At 37.5% G+C, this 23641-nt stretch overlaps 1 protein-coding gene across 1 annotated transcript in view; it reads right to left on the bottom strand.

Annotated features, from left to right (window-relative positions):
- Positions 1-23641, bottom strand: part of LOC124364921 (dynein axonemal heavy chain 7-like) — a 167109-nt gene that overhangs the window by 116023 nt on the left and 27445 nt on the right. Inside the window, 6 exon segments of the mRNA XM_046820729.1 lie at positions 12614-12750; positions 14215-14356; positions 17364-17479; positions 18866-19103; positions 19601-19799; positions 22363-22589. Of these exon segments, the coding sequence (XP_046676685.1) occupies positions 12614-12750; positions 14215-14356; positions 17364-17479; positions 18866-19103; positions 19601-19799; positions 22363-22589 (1059 nt within the window).

Here is a 23641-nt window from a genome sequence, read left to right on the forward strand (position 1 = left end):
CTGCTAACGTGCTTATGATTGAGACCAAGAGACAAGCAAAAGCTAATAAAAGCGAAACTATTCCGCCTGCCTCCCCTCAAGTCAACGTCCGGCTACAGAAATTGGAATTAAAAACTTTTGACGGAGCTGCCTTGGACTTCTGTACGTTTCCATCAACGTTTATGAACAAGCCGTACACAACAATGCGCACTTAAGCGATGTAATGAAATTTCAATATCTCTTGAGCGTGCTTTCAGGCGAACCACTCTCTCTGATAAAGTCGCTAAATATAACTGAGCAAAATTATGCAATCGCTTATCAGCTGCTGAAGGATCTCTACCATAATACTAGGCGTCTACTCACAACTACATTTAAATCAAATACTAGACCTTCCTGTCATCTCCAGCACAATCTGTGAAGAATATCCGTGCTTTCCTTAATCTTTTTCACGAACATACGCAATCACTTAAAGCATTAAACAATGACATCACCAGTAACAACCCACTTCTCTCAGCCTTGTTATTACGCAAGATTGATAATCGGATGGTCACCCGCCTAGAACAGTTTTGAAAAAAGGAAGAGCTTCATACTTTGCTCTCCGGTTGAACAAATAATTGAGTTTCTCAACCTGGAATGCAGCCACATTGAGGACAGTAGTCTACATGACAATATTGTGGACCCCAAGAACGCTTCAAGTTCTTATTTTGGGTCAAAAACCCAAATTTGATAAACCCAAATCGTCTCTTGAAAACGTGAGCTTGTTAGCGGCTTCCTCTCCACCCTCCTCGCCCTATAAACAAGGCCCATCATGTTTTTATTGGCCATCAGAGCGGTCATAAAATTTATGGCTGTCCCAGCTTCGGCCAAAAGACACCTCAAGAACGGCACGGGATTATTAAACAGCACAACCGCTGTTCTTCTTGTTTGGGGACGCACAGATTAAGTGAATGTCAGTCTAAATTCACGTGTCGAACATGTCGTGGTCGTCATCATACCTTGCTACACTTCACTGATCGGCCAACACGGTCCAGTGTTAGTACGTCGGACCGCGTTCGTCCCGTTGTGGAGAACGGCCGTGACGGCGGCCGGCCTGCAACACCTACACCTGCTGTCCGCCCTCCGCCTGCGACCACAGCGCTCTCACCTCCTAGCCCGGCCGAACACACCACACTACACGCTCATGGCACACTGCATCAAGACCTCGCCCCTAGTACCACGGTTCTTCTGGGTACTTCTCTTGTCAAGCTCACCGCCTCTAACGGACAAGCTTATGTCTTTCGTGCCGTTAATTGATTCAGGAAGCATGCTAAATTTTATTAGCGAGAAAGCCTCCCAACTGTTGGGTACACAGCGCCGTCCGGCCACTATTAATGTCGCCGGCCTTTCTCAAACCTCTGCTCACACACGCGGATTTTTAACTCTGGGCGTGGAAACTCTTGCTGGCCACCCAGTTGCCGCCCCGCACTTCGTTCCACATATTGCCACAAATCACTGTAGACCTCCCACGAGTGCAAATATCTCAGGAGGTCATGAATAAGGTTAAAAATATTATACTGGCTGATCCAACCTTCCACCTCCCTGGTGGCATTGACGTGCTTATTGGTGGAGCGCTATTTCCACATATTCTTACTCACGAGACCTACTCTCTTGGTTTCAATTTACCTCACGCCCTGGGGCACCTGTTTATGGTTTCGTGCTGATGGGGACTGCTCCCTGCACACCACTGACGCAGTCTGTCTCTACTATGGCTGTCTCTCTTTCTCTCGACTGCTGAGGTGGACCTCCACGCCTCTCTGCAGCGTTTCTGGACACAAGAGGAAATGCCTGCTCCCAGTAAAAGGTCTGGCAGAGGAAACTCAATGCGATGAATATTTTTCTACCACGCCACTCCAGGGACCGTGAGGGTCGATATATGGTCCGCCTCCCTTTCAAGAACACCAGTACTCATCTGGGAAATTCCAAAGTTCATGCTGAAAGTAGACTCTATTCACTCGAGCGCAAGCTCCACGCTCCCACTAATGTGGAGTATTATAATTTATATCTGATTTTATACACGACTATCTCTCTCTAGGCCATATGCAGGCTGCCCTACTCCTGACTTAAGCACTCCCCACTACTTTCTGCCACACCACGGTGTTTTTTTAAGCCACAAAGTAGCACCACCAAACTACGCGTCGTTTTTGACGCCAGTGCCAAAACCATTTCCGGACTCTCTCTCAACGACACTCTGTTGACGGACCTAAACTGCAAAATAATATTTGTGACATTCTTCTGCGCTTCCGCCTTCAGAACGTAGTGTTCTCTTGTGACATCAGGACAGATGTACCGCCAAATCAAGGTGCATCCTGACGATCAACATTTCCAACTGATCTTATGGCGTGATCACCCCCACCGACTTGATGTCCACGTTCAAGCTCACGACAGTTACCTACGGCCTGAACTGTTCACCCTACTTGGCCATCAAAACGCTACATCAATTGGCAGAAGACGAAGGTCACCGTACCCCGCTACCCCCATGCTGCTGAGATTCTCAAGCACCAGAGCTACGTCGACGACCTGATCTGCGGAGCTGAGACTGAAGAACTCGCCGCTGAACTTCAAGATCAACTCATCAAACTCCTTCGGCTCGGTGGCTTTGAGCTCCGGAAGTGGGTCTCGAACTCTTCCGAGACTTCTGCAACACCTTCCTGAAGATCATCGGGAAATCCCAGTTTTTCTGCAACCCCCTCAGGGAGCCTCATTTCTCTATTTTGGGCCTAAAATGGACCCCTTTGACTGACACTTTTACGTTTAACTTTAATTTTTCTTGTGAAAACCCCACTAAGCGTAAAGTGTTAAGTCTCATTTCTCAAGTCTATGACCCCTGTGGTTTTTTGGCGCCTTCTATAATGCTCGCAAAAAATATCATGCAACTCGTATGGATTTCTGGCATAGATTGGGAATGATTCGCTCCCTCCAGAAATATACCAAAAAATGGCACGCCTTTTTATTTGAACTTAAGCACGTTGCTACTATTACAATTCCTCGTGCTATCCCCTACTCTGCTGCTACTCACTGGGACTTGCACGGTTTCTCTGACGCCTCAGAACTAGGCTATGCTGCTGTAGTCTACATCCGCTCTACCTCCAATGACACGGTGCACGTAAAGCCAAGTTATGGCTAAAAACTCGCGTCGCTCCTCTCAAAAGAGTGACGCTGCCCCGACTGGAGCTATGCGCAGCTCATCTCCTGGCCCAACTTGTGAAAATATTGTGTTACTCAATTAGCTCCCACCCGCAAGTTTGGTTCTATTGTTTGCTGGTGCGACTCTACTGTGACCCTCGCGTTGGATCAAAACACTTCTTATCGCCTCAAAACCTATGTGGCTAATCGTGTGGCGCAAACTCAAGAGCTTGTTGCTGTGGAGTGCTGGCGCTACATACCCAGTGCTTCCAATCCTGCTGACTGCGCCTCCCGTGGGATCCTTCCCTCTCAATTGGTGGATCATCCCCTTTGGTGGCATGGACCCGACTGGTTGCGTCTCCCTCCTCGGCCTGGCCAGATCCTGATTCCAGCCTGGACTCGGTCTCTCTGGAGGAGCTAGGGGAGCTGAAGCATTTCCACTCCTGTCATTGCCTTGGCCACAGCACCGCCTACGTGGGACCTCCTCATCCAGTACTCTTCCTGGAGGAAATTGTTGCACGTGATGGCCTACGTCTTGCGTTTTATCCACAACTGTCGTTCACCAAACCGCCACTTCGGACCTCTCTCCAAGACAGAACGGGACTCCGCCCAGCTGGAATTTTCAAGACCGTGCAAGAGGAAGCTTTCACTGAAGATCTAGCTCCTACTGCGGGACCGAAAGACGTGTTCTACCAGACTTCAACGCCTCGCCCCATTCCAGGGTCCGGATGGACTTCTCCGCGTCGGCGGCAGACTGCGCCACGCTGACCTCCGCCGAACGTGTCTCACCCGTGCATCCTGCCCAAGAAGCACCCTGTCGTGGACCTCCTCATTGACCATGTCCATGTCAAACATCTCCACTCTGGCGCGCAGCTTACTCTCTCTCTGCTCTCCCCAGCAAGTCTGGATCCTCTCTGCACGCAGCGTGGTGAGATCTCGCATTTTTAGATGTCTCACATGTTTTAAGAATCGGCCTAAAAATAACGCCCCTCTCATGGGCGACCTCCCCAAAGCTCGCATTACTCCAGCCCGAGCTTTTCTCTCCACCGGCATGGACTATGGTGGCCCCTTTTCGCTCAAGGTCCATAATTTACGCTCTTGTCCGCATTATTAAGGCCTATATTTGTATTTTTGTTTGTATGGTTACGAAGGCCGTTCACATTGAGGTGGTGACGGACCTGTCCACCGAAGCTTTCCTTGGTGCTCTCACTCGCTTCGTTTCTCGTCGTGGCCTGTGCACAGACCTTTATAGTGACTGTGGCACAAACTTCGTAGGTGCTAAAAATGCCCTACACAAAATCCTCACGGCTGACCAGCGCAAAGTCCAAGACTTTGCTGCTGACCGTTCAATGCGATTCCACTTCAACCCTCCTGCTGCTCCCCATCAAGGTGGAATTTGGGAAAAGTGCCATCAAGAGTGCTAAACACCATTTAAAAACGTGTCATGGGACTCCACATACTAACTTTGTCTCAATTCATGACGCTCACAAGGTCAGGTTGAAGCGATGCTCAACTCCCGCCCGCTCACGCTCTCTCCAGTGATCCCAACGACCTTCTCCCACTGACGCCTGGACACTTCTTGATCGGCTCTCCTCTGGTTTCCGTGCCTGAAGAGAACTTGCTGGACATACCCACGAACCGCCTTTCTCACTGGCAGCTGGTTCAAGCGCTGCACCCAACGTATCTGGAAGCGTTGGCAGCGAGAATATCTCCAGACTCTTCAGCAGCGCCTCAAGTGGAGCACTCCTTCCGCAACCTCCAACCTGGAGACCTCGTCCTGGTGCATCAGGATACTCCCGCTCTCTCTTGGCCCCTTGCACGGGTCACTGATGTCACTCCAGGACAAGATGGTACAGTTCGAGTGGTACATCTCAAGACCTCAAGTGGAACTCTCACTCGTCCAGCAGTGAAGGTGTTTCTCTTACCTCACCTCTACAATTAATTAACTGTCTCTCTACCACCGCCTATAACCTTTGTAATTTGAGCCTATGTTGCTCTTTCTCTCATTGAATCCCAAGGTGATTCAAGGCGGCCGGTATGTTCAGTATTTATTTGCATTAAATAACTTGTTTTTTATTGCCTAATATGAAAGGCTACTTTTATTGAACAATAATTATGTATATATTTTTTGGGCAATTTATGCTCTATATTTGCCTTTATTTACTAAACTGTATATAAAGCATTAATTCTATATCTCTTTCTGCGGCCTAGCGCCTACAATAGCATTCGTTACTGGATTAAAATATTCACGTACAGTGACAGACCAATGAACCATTGTTTCCCGAATCAGCTGTTTACTGTAAACTCACCAACCAATCACAACGGTTGACTTATCAATTGCCTACTTGCAAGCGATGGCACGCTTGCTCATTATACTCTCGGTTCCGCCTGGGGCACTTATGTACACTCTAGCCACTGCTTACCATATTTACTCTCTCCCCCATGTGTTACTCTCTTATTTAAATATTAGTTTATTTCTATTTGTTGTACATTTACATTAACATTAAAGTCAGTGCTCTGGATTGGCAATCTCTACCAGAACGTCTCTGCTCCCGGGACACCCGCGTCTACCGTGCTCTACAGGACTGGCCACAGTGTTAAGAACTATTCGTTTGCGGTCGTATTGTGCGTGAGTGAAATCCGTGAAGGACATCTTCCGTCTTCACGCCTGCCTACAAGACAGCAGCCTATTTCCACACTTACTGATCACAAACCTGGCCCTCAACAACAGCAGACTACGGTTAGGTACCTCTCATGAAAACAAAGGTAACTGTTTTAATTTCTAAACTTTATTTGAATATGCACTGTTCAAAACTCATTATGTGTAACCTAGTGAACTCTTGTTAAAATCAGTGTGTTCGGCGTCTTCACTGCCTAGTGTGAAGTGGTCCTTCTTAATCGAGCCTCTAAAAATATTATCTAACGGTTCTCATAACCAAAATTCATTCTTTTCATGGTCCTTAGCGAGCCGGATAATAAGAACTTTAGTCCATTGGTGAATATCAGTGCAATCTCAACTCTTATAAGCTATATATAGTGCATATTTCAAAGTGTGGTTTCAGGTTCTTTCACGATTGCAAAGTCCGTGCATATCGATTTTCCAGTCCCCTCTCCAGTCATATCAGCTGTGATCATATCAGCTGTGACGTCTGATCATATCAGCTGTGGTGCTCTGTCGACTGCATTGTTTTGTTGACAAACAAGCTTTCAGACTATCACAGCACAGGTGAACTGATTACTGTGTTTAATGGTTACCGCTTCTCAATACTTGTTGGTTATCAGCCCTACTTGTAATACTCATTATTCTAAGCAGGTTAAATATAAACAATCTTGGTTATTTACACTTTACCTTTGAGCAGGACTCTTATTGCAAAATTAAATGTTTATTTTTGTCAACACTATATTCTAGTCTCAGCTTAAAAAGAAAAAAAGCTACTTACTGCTCACAATTGTTTATTATAATTTCTATTTGAATATTGCTCACGCATATATGCATGGTTTATGGTTACTGTCACAACACTACCATACTTTACCACTGACAGTTTACATGTAGTACGTGCGCATACTGTTTTCCAGAGCCTCTGCTACATTATAGCTGAATTTAGCTCAAAGTAACCTTAAATTGTTGTTTATTATTTAATAACAACTTGTCTTGTTTACGTTTTTCCATAATAACAGTTATTTTATTTTCTCAAAACAAAACTATACTATAGGCCTATACGAGCCTACTCTACTTATTGCATTATTATTGAGTTTTTACCTCAAAAAACTAAACAATTGGTACCTGAAGATGAAATCAATGATTTCGAAATGTACATAGTAACAAAAATAAAAGTTTACAAAAAGTGTTAAAAGGTTTTATTTATATTGTATCATAAATATTTTTTAAATTGTTTTTCATTGTATTATATTGTTTAAATACTTCTTATTTCTTGGGGAAAATACTTCAGAGGAAAATAATTTAGTTTCTATTTTTATCACTGTCTCAGTTCAAGAGGACAATATTTTGTTTACTTTTCACCTTTGAAGTTTTACTCAAATTGATTAATTTTCTACAAACACTTTCAACATGGCGATGTCTCTTAAAGTGGCCAATGCAAAGCGAGAACACCTCTTTTCTCAGACACAAAGTATCTATGATTTAACTAAGAAGACTTCCGATCCAAATATACTTCAGCAGTTGCTTGTCAGAGCTAAATCTATTCAGAGACTTAGACAGGAATTTTCAGCAATATTAGACTTGTGCCACGAGTTGGAATTAAAAGTAGATTCCGACTATACACCTAACTATTCCGCATTAGCGACCGTGGACGAGTTAGTTGATTACGTTTCTGCTAACGTGCTTATGATTGAGACCAAGAGACAAGCTAAAGCTAATAAAAGCGAAACTATTCCGCCTGCCTCCCCTCAAGTCAACGTCCCGGCTACCGAAATTGGAATTAAAAACTTTTGACGGAGCTGCCTTGGACTTCTGTACGTTCATCAACGTTTATGAACAAGCCGTACACAACAATGCGCACTTAAGCGATGTAATGAAATTTCAATATCTCTTGAGCGTGCTTTCAGGCGAACCACTCTCTCTGATAAAGTCGCTAAATATAACTGAGCAAAATTATGCAATCGCTTATCAGCTGCTGAAGGATCGCTACCATAATACTAGGCGTCTACTCACACTACATTTAAATCAAATACTAGACCTTCCTGTCATCTCCAGCACATCTGTGAAGAATATCCGTGCTTTCCTTAATCTTTTTCACGAACATACGCAATCACTTAAAGCATTAAACAATGACATCACCAGTAACAACCCACTTCTCTCAGCCTTGTTATTACGCAAGATTGATAATCGGATGGTCACCCGCCTAGAACAGTTTTGAAAAAAGGAAGAGCTTCATACTTTGCCCTCGGTTGAACAAATAATTGAGTTTCTCAACCTGGAATGCAGCCACATTGAGGACAGTAGTCTACATGACAATATTGTGGACCCCAAGAACGCTTCAAGTTCTTATTTTGGGTCAAAACCCAAATTTGATAAACCCAAATCGTCTCTTAAAAACGTGAGCTTGTTAGCGGCTTCCTCTCCACCCTCCTCGGCCTATAAACAAGGCCCATCATGTTTTTATTGCCATCAGAGCGGTCATAAAATTTATGGCTGTCCCAGCTTCGGCCAAAAGACACCTCAAGAACGGCACGGGATTATTAAACAGCACAACCGCTGTTCTTCTTGTTTGGGGGACGCACAGATTAAGTGAATGTCAGTCTAAATTCATGTGTCGAACATGTCGTGGTCGTCATCATACCTTGCTACACTTCACTGATCGGCCAACACGGTCCAGTGTTAGTACGTCGGACCGCGTTCGTCCCGTTGTGGAGAACGGCCGTGACGGCGGCCGGCCTGCAACACCTACACCTGCTGTCCGCCCTCCGCCTGCGACCACAGCGCTCTCACCTCCTAGCCCGGCCGAACACACCACACTACACGCTCATGGCACACTGCATCAAGACCTCGCCCCTAGTACCACGGTTCTTCTGGGTACTTCTCTTGTCAAGCTCACCGCCTCTAACGGACAAGCTTATGTCTTTCGTGCGTTAATTGATTCAGGAAGCATGCTAAATTTTATTAGCGAGAAAGCCTCCCAACTGTTGGGTACACAGCGCCGTCCGGCCACTATTATAATTATCGAGACAAAAAAAAACCACTTCCGGTCGGTAAATACCAAAGAAAAGCTCTCTACAGATTCAAGTTTTGACGATTTTGGACTTCATTGGTTGAGTGTTTGAGGTAAAAGTGGTACTTAGGATTATGTTAGGACGGTGCTTTTAGGTATTAATTCACCACCCACTAATACATATATAATTATCGAGAAAAAAAAACAATTAAATCACATTAAATTAGCGACTTTTTTCCTATGGAGTCCCACAGGGATTTATACTTGGACCAGTTTTGTTCCTTGTGTACGTCAGCAGGCTGAACTCATCGCTCCTGAGAGGGAAAATGGTCCAGTATGCTGACGATACAACGCTCTGCATTAAAGCTCCAACAACACATGAATTAGAACTGAATTCATGTATTCAGTTTTTTTCTAAATTAAATCTGAGGACCAATAACTCCAAATAAAATGCACTAAATTTCTGTTTCCGGCAAAGAGAGATTGAGGATCGCGCTGCTGAGATGGCGAACGATCTCCTCATAGAGGAAACTGATTCCACCAAGTTCCTCGGAATGTACCTTAATCGAAGTCTGACTTGGGACGATCACATTGAAAGTACCTGCTTAAAGGTTTCTTCAGGCATTTATGCTCTACGGAACCTTTCAAAATTGTGCTCCCAGGATGTACTAAAATTGGCCTACTTCGGCCTTGTACACTTCGTTAGATACAACCCTGTTCTAAATACAAATTTGAGCCAGTATTTAGAAGTCAAAAGAAAGCTGTACGCATCACTTCAAAATTTAAATCCCGAAATTCATGCAGAGTTGCCTTTAGGGAACTTGGATTGCTAACTTTGCCCTGTCTCTACATCCTCGATGTCGCCCTGTACTGCCGATTTAAGTGCGAGTTGGTCCAGGGCAGGGACGTCCATCAATACGGGACAAGAGGCAGGGACAACCATCGGTTACATCCGCACAGAACAGCCGCATTCAAACGTTTGCAATCCAAGGTTGGTGTTAAGCTGATCAACAAGCTCCCTGATAAAATAAAAAATTTGAATGAACCAATAAAATTTAAAGCTCGATTGAGACACTTTTTGGTGTCGAAGGTGTTTTACTCAGTGGAAGAGTTTATGATGAGCCGCTGGGATGAAATTTAAAGTAATTGGATCATCCTCTATTTCTGGTGGTAAAATTTAGAAGATTTTAAAACTTATGGGTGTATGAGTCTCAGTAAAAGTATATATGAGTCTTAGGAATGAGTGTGGACTGTGTATGAACGGGTATGAATGGGGGCAATTTAAAATAGATATGCATATTTCTAAATAATTTCATTTGACGATTGTATGCAATTTTTGTAATTATTGTTGAAACAATAAAAAGTATTATTATTATTATATTATTCCTTCCGGTCGGAAAACACCGAGGAAAAGCTCTAGTGATTCAGATTTTGACGATTTTGGATTTCACTGGTTGAGCCGTTGAGATAAAAGTGGTACTTAGAATAAATTATGTTAGAACATTGATTTTAGGTTATCAATTGAACGCCGACTAATACCTATATAAGTATAGAAGAAAAGTTGTAAAAATCACTTCCGTCGGATAACACACAGGAAAAAACTCTACTGATAAGAAGTTCCGACTACTTTGGATTTCACTGACTGAGGTATCATTTCATTTTCCTTAGTATATTCCAATCAGAAGAGATTATTTTTGCTTTTTTTCTCGATAATTATATATTTATTAGTCGGCGTTGAATTAATCTCTAAAATCAATGTCCTAACATAATTATAAGTACTACTTTTACCTCAACCACTCAACCAGTGAAATCCAAAATCGTCAAAACGAATCAGTAAAGAGCTTTTCTTCTGTATTTACTGACCGGAAGTGATTTTTTTCTCGATAATTATATAGGTGGTCGAGTACAGTTTAATGATAACAAAAAATCCTAACACAATCAAAAATACCACGTTTACCTCAATAACCGAAGTCCGAAGTAGGTAAAGTTCTAATCATTAGAGTTTTTCAGGTGTATTTTATTTCCAGCCGAAAGTGATTTTTTCCGATAATTATATACTTGTTTACAGTGTAATAATACAAAAAATCGTCATTATAACTCATTCATAAATACCTCAATCAGTGAAATCTAAAGTAACCGAACTTCTAATCAGTAGAGTTTTTCCTGTGCATTTTCCGACCGTTAGTTTGATCAGTACCCGAGCAACGCTCGAAAATTGCCCTCCTTTTCTAAAGTGTTTTCGGCCGTCAGTGGCCCAATGTCCCCGAAGGGGCATTTCATTTTCTCCACAGAATATAGTTCAGTGAATTATTCGCTTGAGTGAAGCTCTGTTTTGTTCTTTTTCTTTCTTGTCCAGTGAATCCAACATCTCTTTGGTACGTTCTACTCGACCAGAATCTAACTTCGTAAAGTTTCTGTAGCTATACAAGAGAATTTGTGGTACTAGAGTTGCTGTGAGAGTTTAATTTGTCTATTACATCTTTCCACTTTCTATAAGGCGTAGTTACTAAAGTTTCATATTTTTGGTTTTACCTTTTACCAGTGAATTCATTGGCATATAACACACAAAACGTCCCCCGGATCCCCCGGTTTCGGACCCCCCCCGAACGAAATTTCTGGCTACGATACTGCTACCAACAACAATGGATGAGCTGAGGAATCGCATTACAACAGCAGTGGAATCAGTAACTCAGGACATGCTCGCTGCAGTGTGGGATGAATTTGAATATCGCATAGACATATGCTGTGTATCTAAAGGTGGAAATATTGAACACCTTTGAAAAGGTATGAAAAAAAAACTTTTTGAGTTTCCCTTTCAGCCAAAAAAATTAGTAATTGTATATGTTTACTACTGTTCGAAATATAGACATGCCAAATTGGATGATTCTTTTTTATACACCCTGTATGTCACATTTAACTATGGTTCAAAAGGAAAGAATTAACATGAAGTATTTTCTGAAACTTGGCCATTCTGCATCACAGATAATTTTTATGATTTAAAAAAGCTTATGGTGACATGGTTATTGGTGATAATCAGATAAAAAAAGATAGGCAATCAAAAATGACTGCATTTAACCTACGGCTACGCATTTCTTAATAGCCAGAAATCTTGCAAACAGTGAACAGTAATCAACGAAAACCATTGATTGACTGTAAGGCAAATAACAGAAGATCTTGCCATTTCAAAATTTGGTTTGAAGAGCTCAAGTCAGTTGAAGAGGTTGTTAAGAGGTGGGAATAATAGTGGTTATATGCTTGCTCAAATATTCGATAAAACTCATTACATCTAATAAAATTCCACTTAATTCATTAATTGTAATGGCCACATTTGAGAACACTTAAACAATTTTTTAGTTAGTCAAGTTTTTTTGTGCTTTAACATATTTATGTATCTATAACATAGTTCCTGCATTTCATTCAAGTCACTCTCAAATGTAAACTAGTATATCTATTCTATTTGCATAGTTATTCTTACATTACATTCTATTTTTATTTTTATTTTTTACAGAGTAAAGATTATATCTATATAGTTGCAAATTATACTATTTGTGAAATATATGTGGTGCTCAGTCATTATATAATTAATTTTAATAGATTCGTGTTTTACTAAGAATTGCATTTATTTTTACTTTTGACCTAGTAAAGCATAGGTTTAGATTTGTTTGTGTATTGCTTACAAGATTAAAACTTATTTAAAATCAGTTAAATTTTTATAAAATATAATTCTGTGGATAAGACTCCCTTATTGTACTGTATACCACTAAGAAATACAATGCAACTGTTGCAATGTTAACAATACCTACCTTAAAGAATTTACCAAGACTCAAATAGTCCATGGTGTCTGAACAGTTGAATACCACACATTGTTTAGCGATTGCTTTGGCCAGATCTTTAGTGGTTTCGGTTTTACCAGTCCCTGCTGGGCCCTCAGGAGCCCCACCTGTGAGAAAGATGAGTAACTAAAAATCCTTGGAGTTACTTTGGATTCCAATCTTGATTTTGCGAACCACGTAAAATCCATATGTAACACAGCGTTGTGACCAAACTGAAAACCCTTTATAGATGTGTAAAAGTACTGCCTGTGTCTTCTAAGCTAGAAATTGTCCGCTCAATAATTTTTCCCACTATATATTACGCTCTTCCATCTTTTGCTCGTTGTTTGTCTCAGGAGTATGTCACGGTTCTTACTAGATTGCAAAACAGAGCTCTGAGATTTGTTTATAATCTCAAGAAATTTGATCACATCAGTGAATTTAGATTAAGCTCTAAGGTACTATCAATTGGAAATTGCTGTGACTTACAGACTGCCCAACTAATCCACAGGGTTCTTCAGACTGGCAAACCTAAATATCTCAGGAAAAAACTTATTTTCAGGCATGAAATAAATTCTCGCAGTACTCAGCAGGACAGCCTACTTCATTTGCCTAGGGTCCGCCTAGAAATTGGCAAGAAAGGTTTTAGCTACTTTGGACCGGAAATATATAATGCTTTGCCCCCTGCTTTAAAGACCCTTAGTTATAGTACATTTAAAAATCATGTTAAAGAGATTTTTATATAATTTTATAAGTTAGAATAGTTATGTAATTTTATATAATTTAGAATAACTATTATTACCTGTAATTTATGTAATAATTACCTGTAAGTTATGACACAAGTTGTCTTATAAATCAGAGTCTTACTTTGAAGAACGCTTGCTGAATAAAGACATTATTATTATTATTATTATTATTATTATGAGTTAACTGATCACTTACTCTAACTGTTAGAGCACATGAATTAAGATTTCACGGAAACCTACCAAAATATTTTATAAAATTCAACAATAAATGGATATGATAGTTCATTTAAAGACAATAAAGTGATTATAGTCCCTTATATGATTACATATATCCTGTGTTACCCACAGTAATTAGTATTAACTCCTTTAAAAACAAGGTATTAATATAATATGTCAGATGACATTTTTATGAAATAGATTATAATAATAATTGTTGGCTAATCAAAATCCTAAAACAAATAAAAATCTCACATGGAAAACAGACAAATACTCCAGAACAATTCAATTTGATTTAAAAAAAATGTATATATAAATGTAGGCTATATATATATATATATATATATATATATATTATTTAGTAAAGAGTGGGATTACAAAAAGAACTTGATCTGTCGGGACTTGTAACACGGATCTGTCACTAGCCACGTGAATATGCTATCACTACATCATTTTAAAATTCAACTGGCCGTTTCTTTCAAATATGTGTTTTTGTGATTCAATCTGTACTTAAATAAAACTAAAATTAGGTTATTGCTGTTTATGTAAATTTAAGGAATGTGTATGAATTTAATATTTAACGAATGTGTAATGTTCTTAATATTTAATTTATTATAATAGAGTTCTTACCCAAATGTAGGTGCAGAGCTCCAAAAAGAGTTCTGTAGCAACGATCAGTCAAGGGAGTATTGACCAACCTTGTACCATTGCCAAGGTACTCATAGCCATAGATCAGAGACGAGTTAATCATTCTTGTCACCATTACATTTTCCTGCAACATTACATTTGCTTACCAACTTATCCAATTAATTCTCTTTTCTCAAAAATTTAATAAAAATTAACATTAAAATGTGAGAAAGTATGACAAAGACAATTTCTTTAACTAAAAACAAAGTATAAAAATTACATGCAATGAATAAAACAAATTTAAATGTTAAGTGTCATTAAAATTGGTCTCTGGTATATTGACAAATAATCATAAATAGTATGTGTAATAAAAAAGGAACATCAAGGTTGTCATTTATTTGCCAAAGGTTAGAGTAAGGGATGGCATAACTAAGGGCGAAATGAGAATGATGGATTCCTCAAAAACTCTAAAAATTTAATATAATACTGTACAACAACATTCCAATTTGTATTAAATACAGAAGTTAAGTGTTTCACTTTGAATTAGCTTTATATAATTTATGTAAATTTAGATTTATTCCATAGCCACCGGTTTGGTGTACTCATCAGTCAGACTCATCTTCTCCACCAAAAGCCAAGTACTAGTTACATACTGAGAATAACCATCCCATTAACTTTTAACATAAATTGTACTAGAACAACCGTTAAGTCAGTTAGCTTTCAACTGTGTGCAACATGTTAGAGTAATCATCCCATCAACTGGTTGTAATTGCATACTAGAACAAACCGTTAAGCCAGTTAGCTTCCAATTGTGTGCAACATGTTAGAGTAATCATCCCATCAACTGCTTGTAATTGCATACTAGAACAAACCGTTAAGTCAGTTAGCTTCCAACTGTGTGTAACATGTTAGAGTAATCATCCCATCAACTGCTTGTAATTGCATACTAGAACAAACCGTTAAGTCAGTTAGCTTCCAACTGTGTGTAACATGTTAGAGTAATCATCCCATCAACTGCTTGTAATTGCATACTAGAACAAACCATTAAGCCAGTTAGCTTCCAATTGTGTGCAACATGTTAGAGTAATCATCCCATCAACTGCTTGTAATTGCATACTAGAACAAACCGTTAAGTCAGTTAGCTTCCAATTGTGTGCAACATGTTAGAGTAATCATCCCATCAACTGTTTGTAATTGCATACTAGAACAAACCGTTAAGCCAGTTAGCTTCCAATTGTGTGCAACATGTTAGAGTAATCATCCCATCAACTGGTTGTAATTGCATACTAGAACAAACCGTTAAGCCAGTTAGCTTCCAATTGTGTGCAACATGTTAGAGTAATCATCCCATCAACTGCTTGTAATTGCATACTAGAACAAACCGTTAAGTCAGTTAGCTTCCAACTGTGTGTAACATGTTAGAGTAATCATCCCATCAACTGCTTGTAATTGCATACTAGAACAAACCGTTAAGTCAGTTAGCTTCCAACTGTGTGTAACATGTTAGAGTAATCATCCCATCAACTGCTTGTAATTGCATACTAGAACAAACCATTAAGCCAGTTAGCTTCCAATTGTGTGTGCAACATGTTAGAGTAATCATCCCATCAACTGCTTGTAATTGCATACTAGAACAAACCGTTAAGTCAGTTAGCTTCCAATTGTGTGCAACATGTTAGAGTAATCATCCCATCAACTGTTTGTAATTGCATACTAGAACAAACCGTTAAGCCAGTTAGCTTCCAATTGTGTGCAACATATTAGAGTAATCATCCCATCAACTGTTTGTAATTGCATACTAGAACAAACCGTTAAGCCAGTTAGCTTCCAATTGTGTGCAACATGTTAGAGTAATCATCCCATCAACTGTTTGTAATTGCATACTAGAACAAACCGTTAAGCCAGTTAGCTTTCAATTGTGTGAAACATGTTAGAGTAATCATCCCATCAACTGCTTGTAGTTGCATACTAGAACAAACCGTTAAGCCAGTTAGCTTCCAATTGTGTGCAACATGTTAGAGTAATCATCCCATCAACTGCTTGTAATTGCATACTAGAACAAACCGTTAAGTCAGTTAGCTTCCAACTGTGTGCAACATGTTAGAGTAATCATCCCATCAACTGGTTGTAATTGCATACTAGAACAAACCGTTAAGCCAGTTAGCTTTTAATTGTGTGCAACATGTTAGAGTAATCATCCCGTCAAATGGTTGTAATTGCATACTAGAACAAACCTTTAAGCCAGTTAGCTTCCAACTGTGTGCAACATGTTAGAGTAATCATCCCATCAACTGCTTGTAATTGCATACTAGAACAAACCGTTAAGCCAGTTAGCTTCCAATTGTGTGCTACATGTTAGAGTAATCATCCCATCAACTGGTTGTAATTGCATACTAGAACAAACTGTTAAGCCAGTTAGCTTCCAACTGTGTGCAACATGTTAGAGTAATCATCCCATCAACTGCTTGTAATTGCATACTAGAACAAACCGTTAAGTCAGTTAGCTTCCAATTGTGTGCAACATGTTAGAGTAATCATCCCATCAACTGTTTGTAATTGCATACTAGAACAAACCGTTAAGTCAGTTAGCTTCCAACTGTGTGCAACATGTTAGAGTAATCATCCCATCAATTGGTTGTAATTGCATACTAGAACAAACCGTTAAGCCAGTTAGCTTCCAACTGTGTGTAACATGTTAGAGTAATCATCCCATCAACTGCTTGTAATTGCATACTAGAACAAACCGTTAAGCCAGTTAGCTTCCAACTGTGTGTAACATGTTAGAGTAATCATCCCATCAATTGGTTGTAATTGCATACTAGAACAAACCGTTAAGCCAGTTAGCTTCCAATTGTGTGCAACATGTTAGAGTAATCATCCCATCAACTGCTTGTAATGTAAATTGCATACTAGAATAACCATGAAGTCAGTTGGCTTTCAACTGTGTGTAACTATCCCACCAACTGGTTGTCAACTTTGTACACAGAATCTGGAAGTTAAACTTAAAGGAAAGTTTACTTAAAAGTTAGTCAATTTATGTATTTGTTTTGGCACACATTTTACCTTTTATTCCTAATAGCTAAACTCTTCTTGTATTTAATTTAAAACCTGCGTTTGACATTTATAAACTTAAATACTAGACACATGCTTACCTCCCAATAATAACGGAGTTGTGAAAGCCATTGGAAATCATCATCATTACTAACTTGTTTGTCACAAAGGAAGGAAACTACGTCCCGACAGTGAACATCAATCACAATCAGAGCAACTGCAAAAATGTCATTGAATGGGAAATTAATTAAAATAGTTTATGGAAATCTTAACAAATCATAAGATTTAATAGGGATAGCACAAAAAGTTAATATTTGTTATGACTATTTAAGTTTATATTAAATGTTGCAATACACTTGTATGAGATGAAAGTACTGTACAGTTTATACATCAAATATTGGAAGTTAATTGTTTACAACATAAATATTTAAAATGGGTAGCATGGTTACTACAATAAACCATATTTTACCTTCACAGCAATACAGATAAAAATAAACTGAAAGAGGAATGCTAATTATCCAATACAACAGAGTATCGATGGATGGAAGTCTTACAAACTAATCCAACAAAGTAACTTCATCACATGTATTACTATATCACATGATAAAATGTCAAAATGTGGTTGTACTCAGTTTGGTTAAACATTTTTTTAACATGGGATTTTCTCACTAACATCATGGTTACCCATTAGAACAATGTAAAAATATTACATTAATCTTAACACTTGAATTTGGAATTTTTATTCCAAAATCAGTTCCTCCTTGGATCAAGAAAAACCTATGTAAGAAGTTTCAAGCCCCTAGGAACTTTCTTATTGAGAGTTATCACATGGATGGACAGACAGACGGATAGAGAACAGGTTTTTTTTTAAGATCTCATCTAAACATTAAGCTGGGACCGATGTGATAATTCTCCATACAGCTCATCTAGCACCCACTGACTATGATACAGTGACTTTTAAACTGAAGAAGAATCTTTAAGGTCAATGCCACAATTACAACAATGTGTCAAAACTATGATGTTGTAGTCGTTGTTACATCAGGCAGCAAACTTAAATAGCAATGATATATGAAAAGGTTGTTTTTAAATATGATAATTGTCTTAATATTTATGGTAACTATGTAGCAAAGTATAAAAAAGTGTAAGTTTTCATATAAAAATCAAATTATTAGAAAATTTCACACCTTGCATAATGAAGGATTGATTCTTGTAGCAATGCAAAAAATTAATGCAGTTAAAAATTTAGTGTAACTAAAAAAAGTACACTCATACAAAGTGCTTTTTTATAATTACCATAGGTAATAAATGCTATTATAGAAATTCCTTTCAATAATGTAACTTTGTATTTCAAATACAAATTCTAAAACAAATAAACAAACTAATCAAACATTGTAAGATGTATATTGGTATGAAACATTTTATTCACTTCGTGCTGATAAATTTTCTTTAATAACATGTGCTTCAGAGACATATTATACAAATAATATAAAAACTTCTACAACCATTTAGTTGTATTCTCATCTGCAAAACATAAAACAATCTTTTCTTAAACAAAATAACATCAATATACATTACTCATCTTTAACTTGTGAAATCCACTCACCCAAAGTCAGGCGAGTTTGTTTTGACAGTTTGCCCCTGACCAGCTCTACAATCCGGGTAAGTTGAGTGTTACAGAGATTATAGTAATCAGTGAGGCCCCGTGGAGAATCCTGTATCGCCTTGTGCACATCACTGGTCCAGTAGGTACAGGAGACCGTTAGCACCACCTGCCAGGGCCAGCTCTGCGCCCACACGTGTCTCGGGGTCTCAGCATATGAGATCATGGACATGTTTATTTCCTAGAACATCAACTGAAATACTAGGCTGGAGAGATTATAGTAGTCTCTTAGGCTATAGAAGTCCTCAACTATATCATTGAGCTATCAGATCTGATTATGTATGGCTTTGTGGACATCACTGATCCGGTCGGTGCAAGAGTCTGCTACCTGCATAACTGCCAGTATGCTTTTTTAATTTTGGATTTTACATCAATCTTTCACATATACTGCAAATAATGTGAAAAAGGGAAAAATGTTTGTAAATATTTTGAATGTATATTAAATATTTTACTTTCTAAATTTTAAATCCCTGTGTTGTTGATATATTATTGATTCTTGATAATAAAAGATAAATAGTTTCTTGATGGCAAAAGTATATAATATCATTTACTCACTAAACTATCATTTTATCAAATAAAAAACGGTTTAAGAAAGAACTGAAAATATCGTGCCAATACAGGAACAAATGCAACTAGTTAAAGAGTTATAGAAACAAACTGGTTTATGGTTTTTTTTACCTTATGAACACTGATTTTCATGTCTTTTTCAAGTAACAAAAGCCACTTCTCAACTTGACCCCTGGCTGCAGCTGTAGATATCACATCGACAAGGGTAACTTCTTCTTCATCAGAAGAAATCATTTTTGTGATGTCTAGTTCCTCAGTGAACTTAAGTTTAGCGATTCCCTCAAAACACTTCTTGAGATAGGGTTGAACTCTGTTACAGAAATAAAATTCATCAGCTTTACAAAGTTTGGTTTCGGTAGAGAGATTACATATAACATACTTTAAAACTAAATTTCATAGTAAACAATCATATTAAATTTTTTATAACTGAGTTCCGTATTTTGTACTTTTCTTATGCGGTTGGATAAAATCTTTATTATCATATGAACATTTTGATCTGCTACCCAACGGTGACGGAAATAACTAGGCCACATGAATCAGTAAAATATTCATATTTTCTTTTTGGTTTTTTTATTTTCTTCACATAGCTGCACAATTCTTTGAACTAGTTCAAATTTATTTTACCAGTATGAATATCTTGTTTGAGGTTGGTAAATCTTAAAGAATACTTGATATTTGTTTTTATACATGAACATTGAAATCATAAGCTTATTGTAGAATCTTGGAGCATTGGAAAAAAGTTTATTGTACTATCACTAGTATAAACGAATACAACATTTTCCAATATAATTTTTTATTTTGTGCAAGGCTTTTCTGAATCAAAGATTCCATCATCAGGCATCATCAGTGAAGTGCCTGATGATGGAATCTTTGATTCAGAAAAGCCTTGCACAAAATAAAAAATTATATTGGAAAATGTTATATTCGTTTATACTAGTGATAGTACATATGATAGTACATAAGCTTATTGATGCTCCTTTATAAAATAACACTTAGAAATTAATTCACAAAGTAAGTAAAACTTGTGTTTTGGTAATGAGTTTCTTGTAATATACCGCACTGTTATTTAATATTTTATTGTAGCTTAGTTACAAAAAAAATAGAATTGCTGTAAATATAAATATATAAATATTCAAACACAAAAATTATTAATTTATTATGTTTTTAATAATTTATAATAAAGATACTAAAGACTTGTTTGGTTACATAGGAGAAGACTAGGACAGTTGGAACCCTCCTTCCCCCAGCTAATAATTCGTACATCCCAAATCACTCGCACTCAAATACACCCAATACACACTCACTCAAACGCATGCTCACACGTACATACATAAACGTTAGCACACAAGCACAACACATTTATACTACAGTATTTAGGTGGAAAGTTAAGTTTATAATTGTTTCTTTATCTATAGATTGATATTGTATCTATAATTTGTTCAGTTCTGTTCCTTCCAACCTCCAGTAACCATGTATTAACTTTTTTTTATATGTCATGCTTGTATAAAAGTAGTGCTGTAGGTCTTCAGGTATATTTCTGTACAAATAGTGTGCTATAATGAGCGGATTAGTGGTTGAGTAAGTCCTTGATAGTCTTGGTACAAATATTCCAACATTATCCTCATTTCTAGTACTGTAGTCGTGAGTTACTTCCTCGAAAATTTCTTCGAATCGCTTGTGTATATGCATCAAAAACTTCCAGGTTAAAATTGATCAATAAGGTTATAATTCACGGTCTCCATCTTTGGATTTGTTCCTTAATAACAAATCTTGCTCTTGGTGAATGGATTTAGAGCAGAAAATGTGTCATTTATAAGGAGAGGACTGCAAAGACATTGAGAATATTGGAAAACACCTTGCTTTCAAGAGGCAGTATGACAACCACAACTGCTATTGGTATTTTAAGATGTCCTTTTCACAAGACTCTGGATATTTAACTTCACTTGCATCCATATAAAACGGTTGGAGATCAACAATATTGTTAGCACATGATTTTGTAATTATTACAAACATCTTTAGAAAATTAGCTTGTCACCCTACCATGTGTGATACATGTTATCTTTTCTGATGAAGCCATTTTCACCCTAGTTCATGAGTAAATAAACAAAATATGAGGAGAAAGTGATACAAATCCCCAAGAACTTCATAAAATATTTGGGGATTTGATCACACAGATCAAGATTATCCAATATTGGTTATTATTTTTTTTCACTATAACAGTGTTGTAGTATAAATTCAAATTGTTACTTCACTAAGCTAAATGAATTTTTTCAGGCTGGTTTTATACTATATAGTAGGTGACACTGGCGAAAGAACATGAAAGACGAAAATTCCAGATTTGTAGTATATGACCAACATATCAAAATTTAAGTTATCAGTATGAATAATGTTTACTTAACTCCACCCTGTGTGTATATATGTAGCATTTAATACCATAAATCTAAAATCAAATCAACAACCTGAACTCATAAACATTTTTTTAAACCATAACCACATAATTACTTGGGATAACAAAAAACCAGGCTTATCTTTAAAACTTCATGTAAAATACTAGATTTTGGCACTAATAATCCAAACTAAACAGTAATCCATGTTCCACACAAAAACCTGTTGATAATAAAATTTAACATTTTGAATTCACTCCAAAACGTACATATCAATTTTGGCACTCTGAGGGGAATTGTGCTGTATGACTTTGTATTCTAAAGACGTTCTAATATGAACATTGCACATAAAGCAATTCTCTAGATAATAAAATATAGCATGTTAAAAATTCTGGAAGCTATAAGATAAAGAAATTATTTTGTGTCTAACCAAATTACTCTGTCAATATAACAGATATTTTTTAATTCAGAGCAGGAAGTGCTTAATACCTGGTTGGATCTTTGGTTTCAGACAGAATCTCCAGCATTTCATCATTGGATAGGAAAAAGAATCTTGGAAAGTATAGTCTCTTCTTTTCCAAGTAATCATTTAGACCTCTCTGGATCATTTCCAGTAAGTTGTTACATTTCTTGAGTCTTTCTAACATTTTATCTATTTCAACAACTGACATCACTTTGGTGTCTGCGACCACAGTCTTCATTACATCTCTCCATACCTACAAAATACAATTAAGATTTTCAATTTTTTTATACTATTGAATTAACATTAAGCTGTCAAGCCCTTGAAACATCTGTTTATTTTGTGGTTGTTTTTCCTAAGTTCATTTAAATAAAAACTCGTTTGGAAATCATATTAATTGATATAAAAATCAAATAAATCTATCTGGGTGTATATTAATTTTTAAAAAAATTTATGAGAAAAAAATATTTGAGAACCACCATCTGGATTTCTGTTTATTAGGTTTTTACATTTGTTCATATATTTCTGGCTTTTAGTACATATCACCATTTTTCATAATTTTAATAAATTCAATCAATAACAACAGACAAGAAGTCTCTTGTTCATGTAACTGATGTGTGATTTGATGACTTACTTGCTGAAAAAATGTATTATGTAAATATAAAAATCATTGCAAACAAGGAATTTTCCTCAAGCTGGTTAACATTAGCAAGTATCCATGAATGCTTATACCAGAAAACAAAGTTTAACAACTCAACAATGGAATTTGGCGAAACATTGCTAAATTTCATCTTCATATTCAGTCGAATACAGAAGAAAATTATGCAAGTAAAATTTTAAAAGATTACATGTTATAAAGTTGTATTTTTAAGATGAACAATGTAATATTGGCATAAGGGGCAGAGACATGGTTTGAGAAATTTTCAAAAGCAAAATGTCATCAGGTGAAATGAGACATCTAAAAAGCTAAATAGGAGAAAGGATAAAATTAGGAAATAAAATCTATGCCAAATGAAGAACCTGTACAAGACAAGAAATAAGGGGAGATAGTATTAGGCATGTAAAGCAGAAGAATTAAAGAATAAAGAGAAGTTTACTAGATACGAGAAAGAAGATTAAGATTGGGTGAGAGTGTGTGTAGTGGGAGAATTAAAGGGAAGTGAAGAGAAGGATACTACAAGAATGACAATATAAAGTATAGCTAGTGGAGAGTGTTGTGTACTGAGCATCCACATCATAATGTCTGAAATTGTACCAAATGCTAACAAGAATGAATAAATTTTAAAATATTATACACATTCTTTTTTA

This window comes from Homalodisca vitripennis, chromosome 6 (assembly GCF_021130785.1).
Source record: "Homalodisca vitripennis isolate AUS2020 chromosome 6, UT_GWSS_2.1, whole genome shotgun sequence".
NCBI classification, from domain to species: domain Eukaryota; kingdom Metazoa; phylum Arthropoda; class Insecta; order Hemiptera; family Cicadellidae; genus Homalodisca; species Homalodisca vitripennis.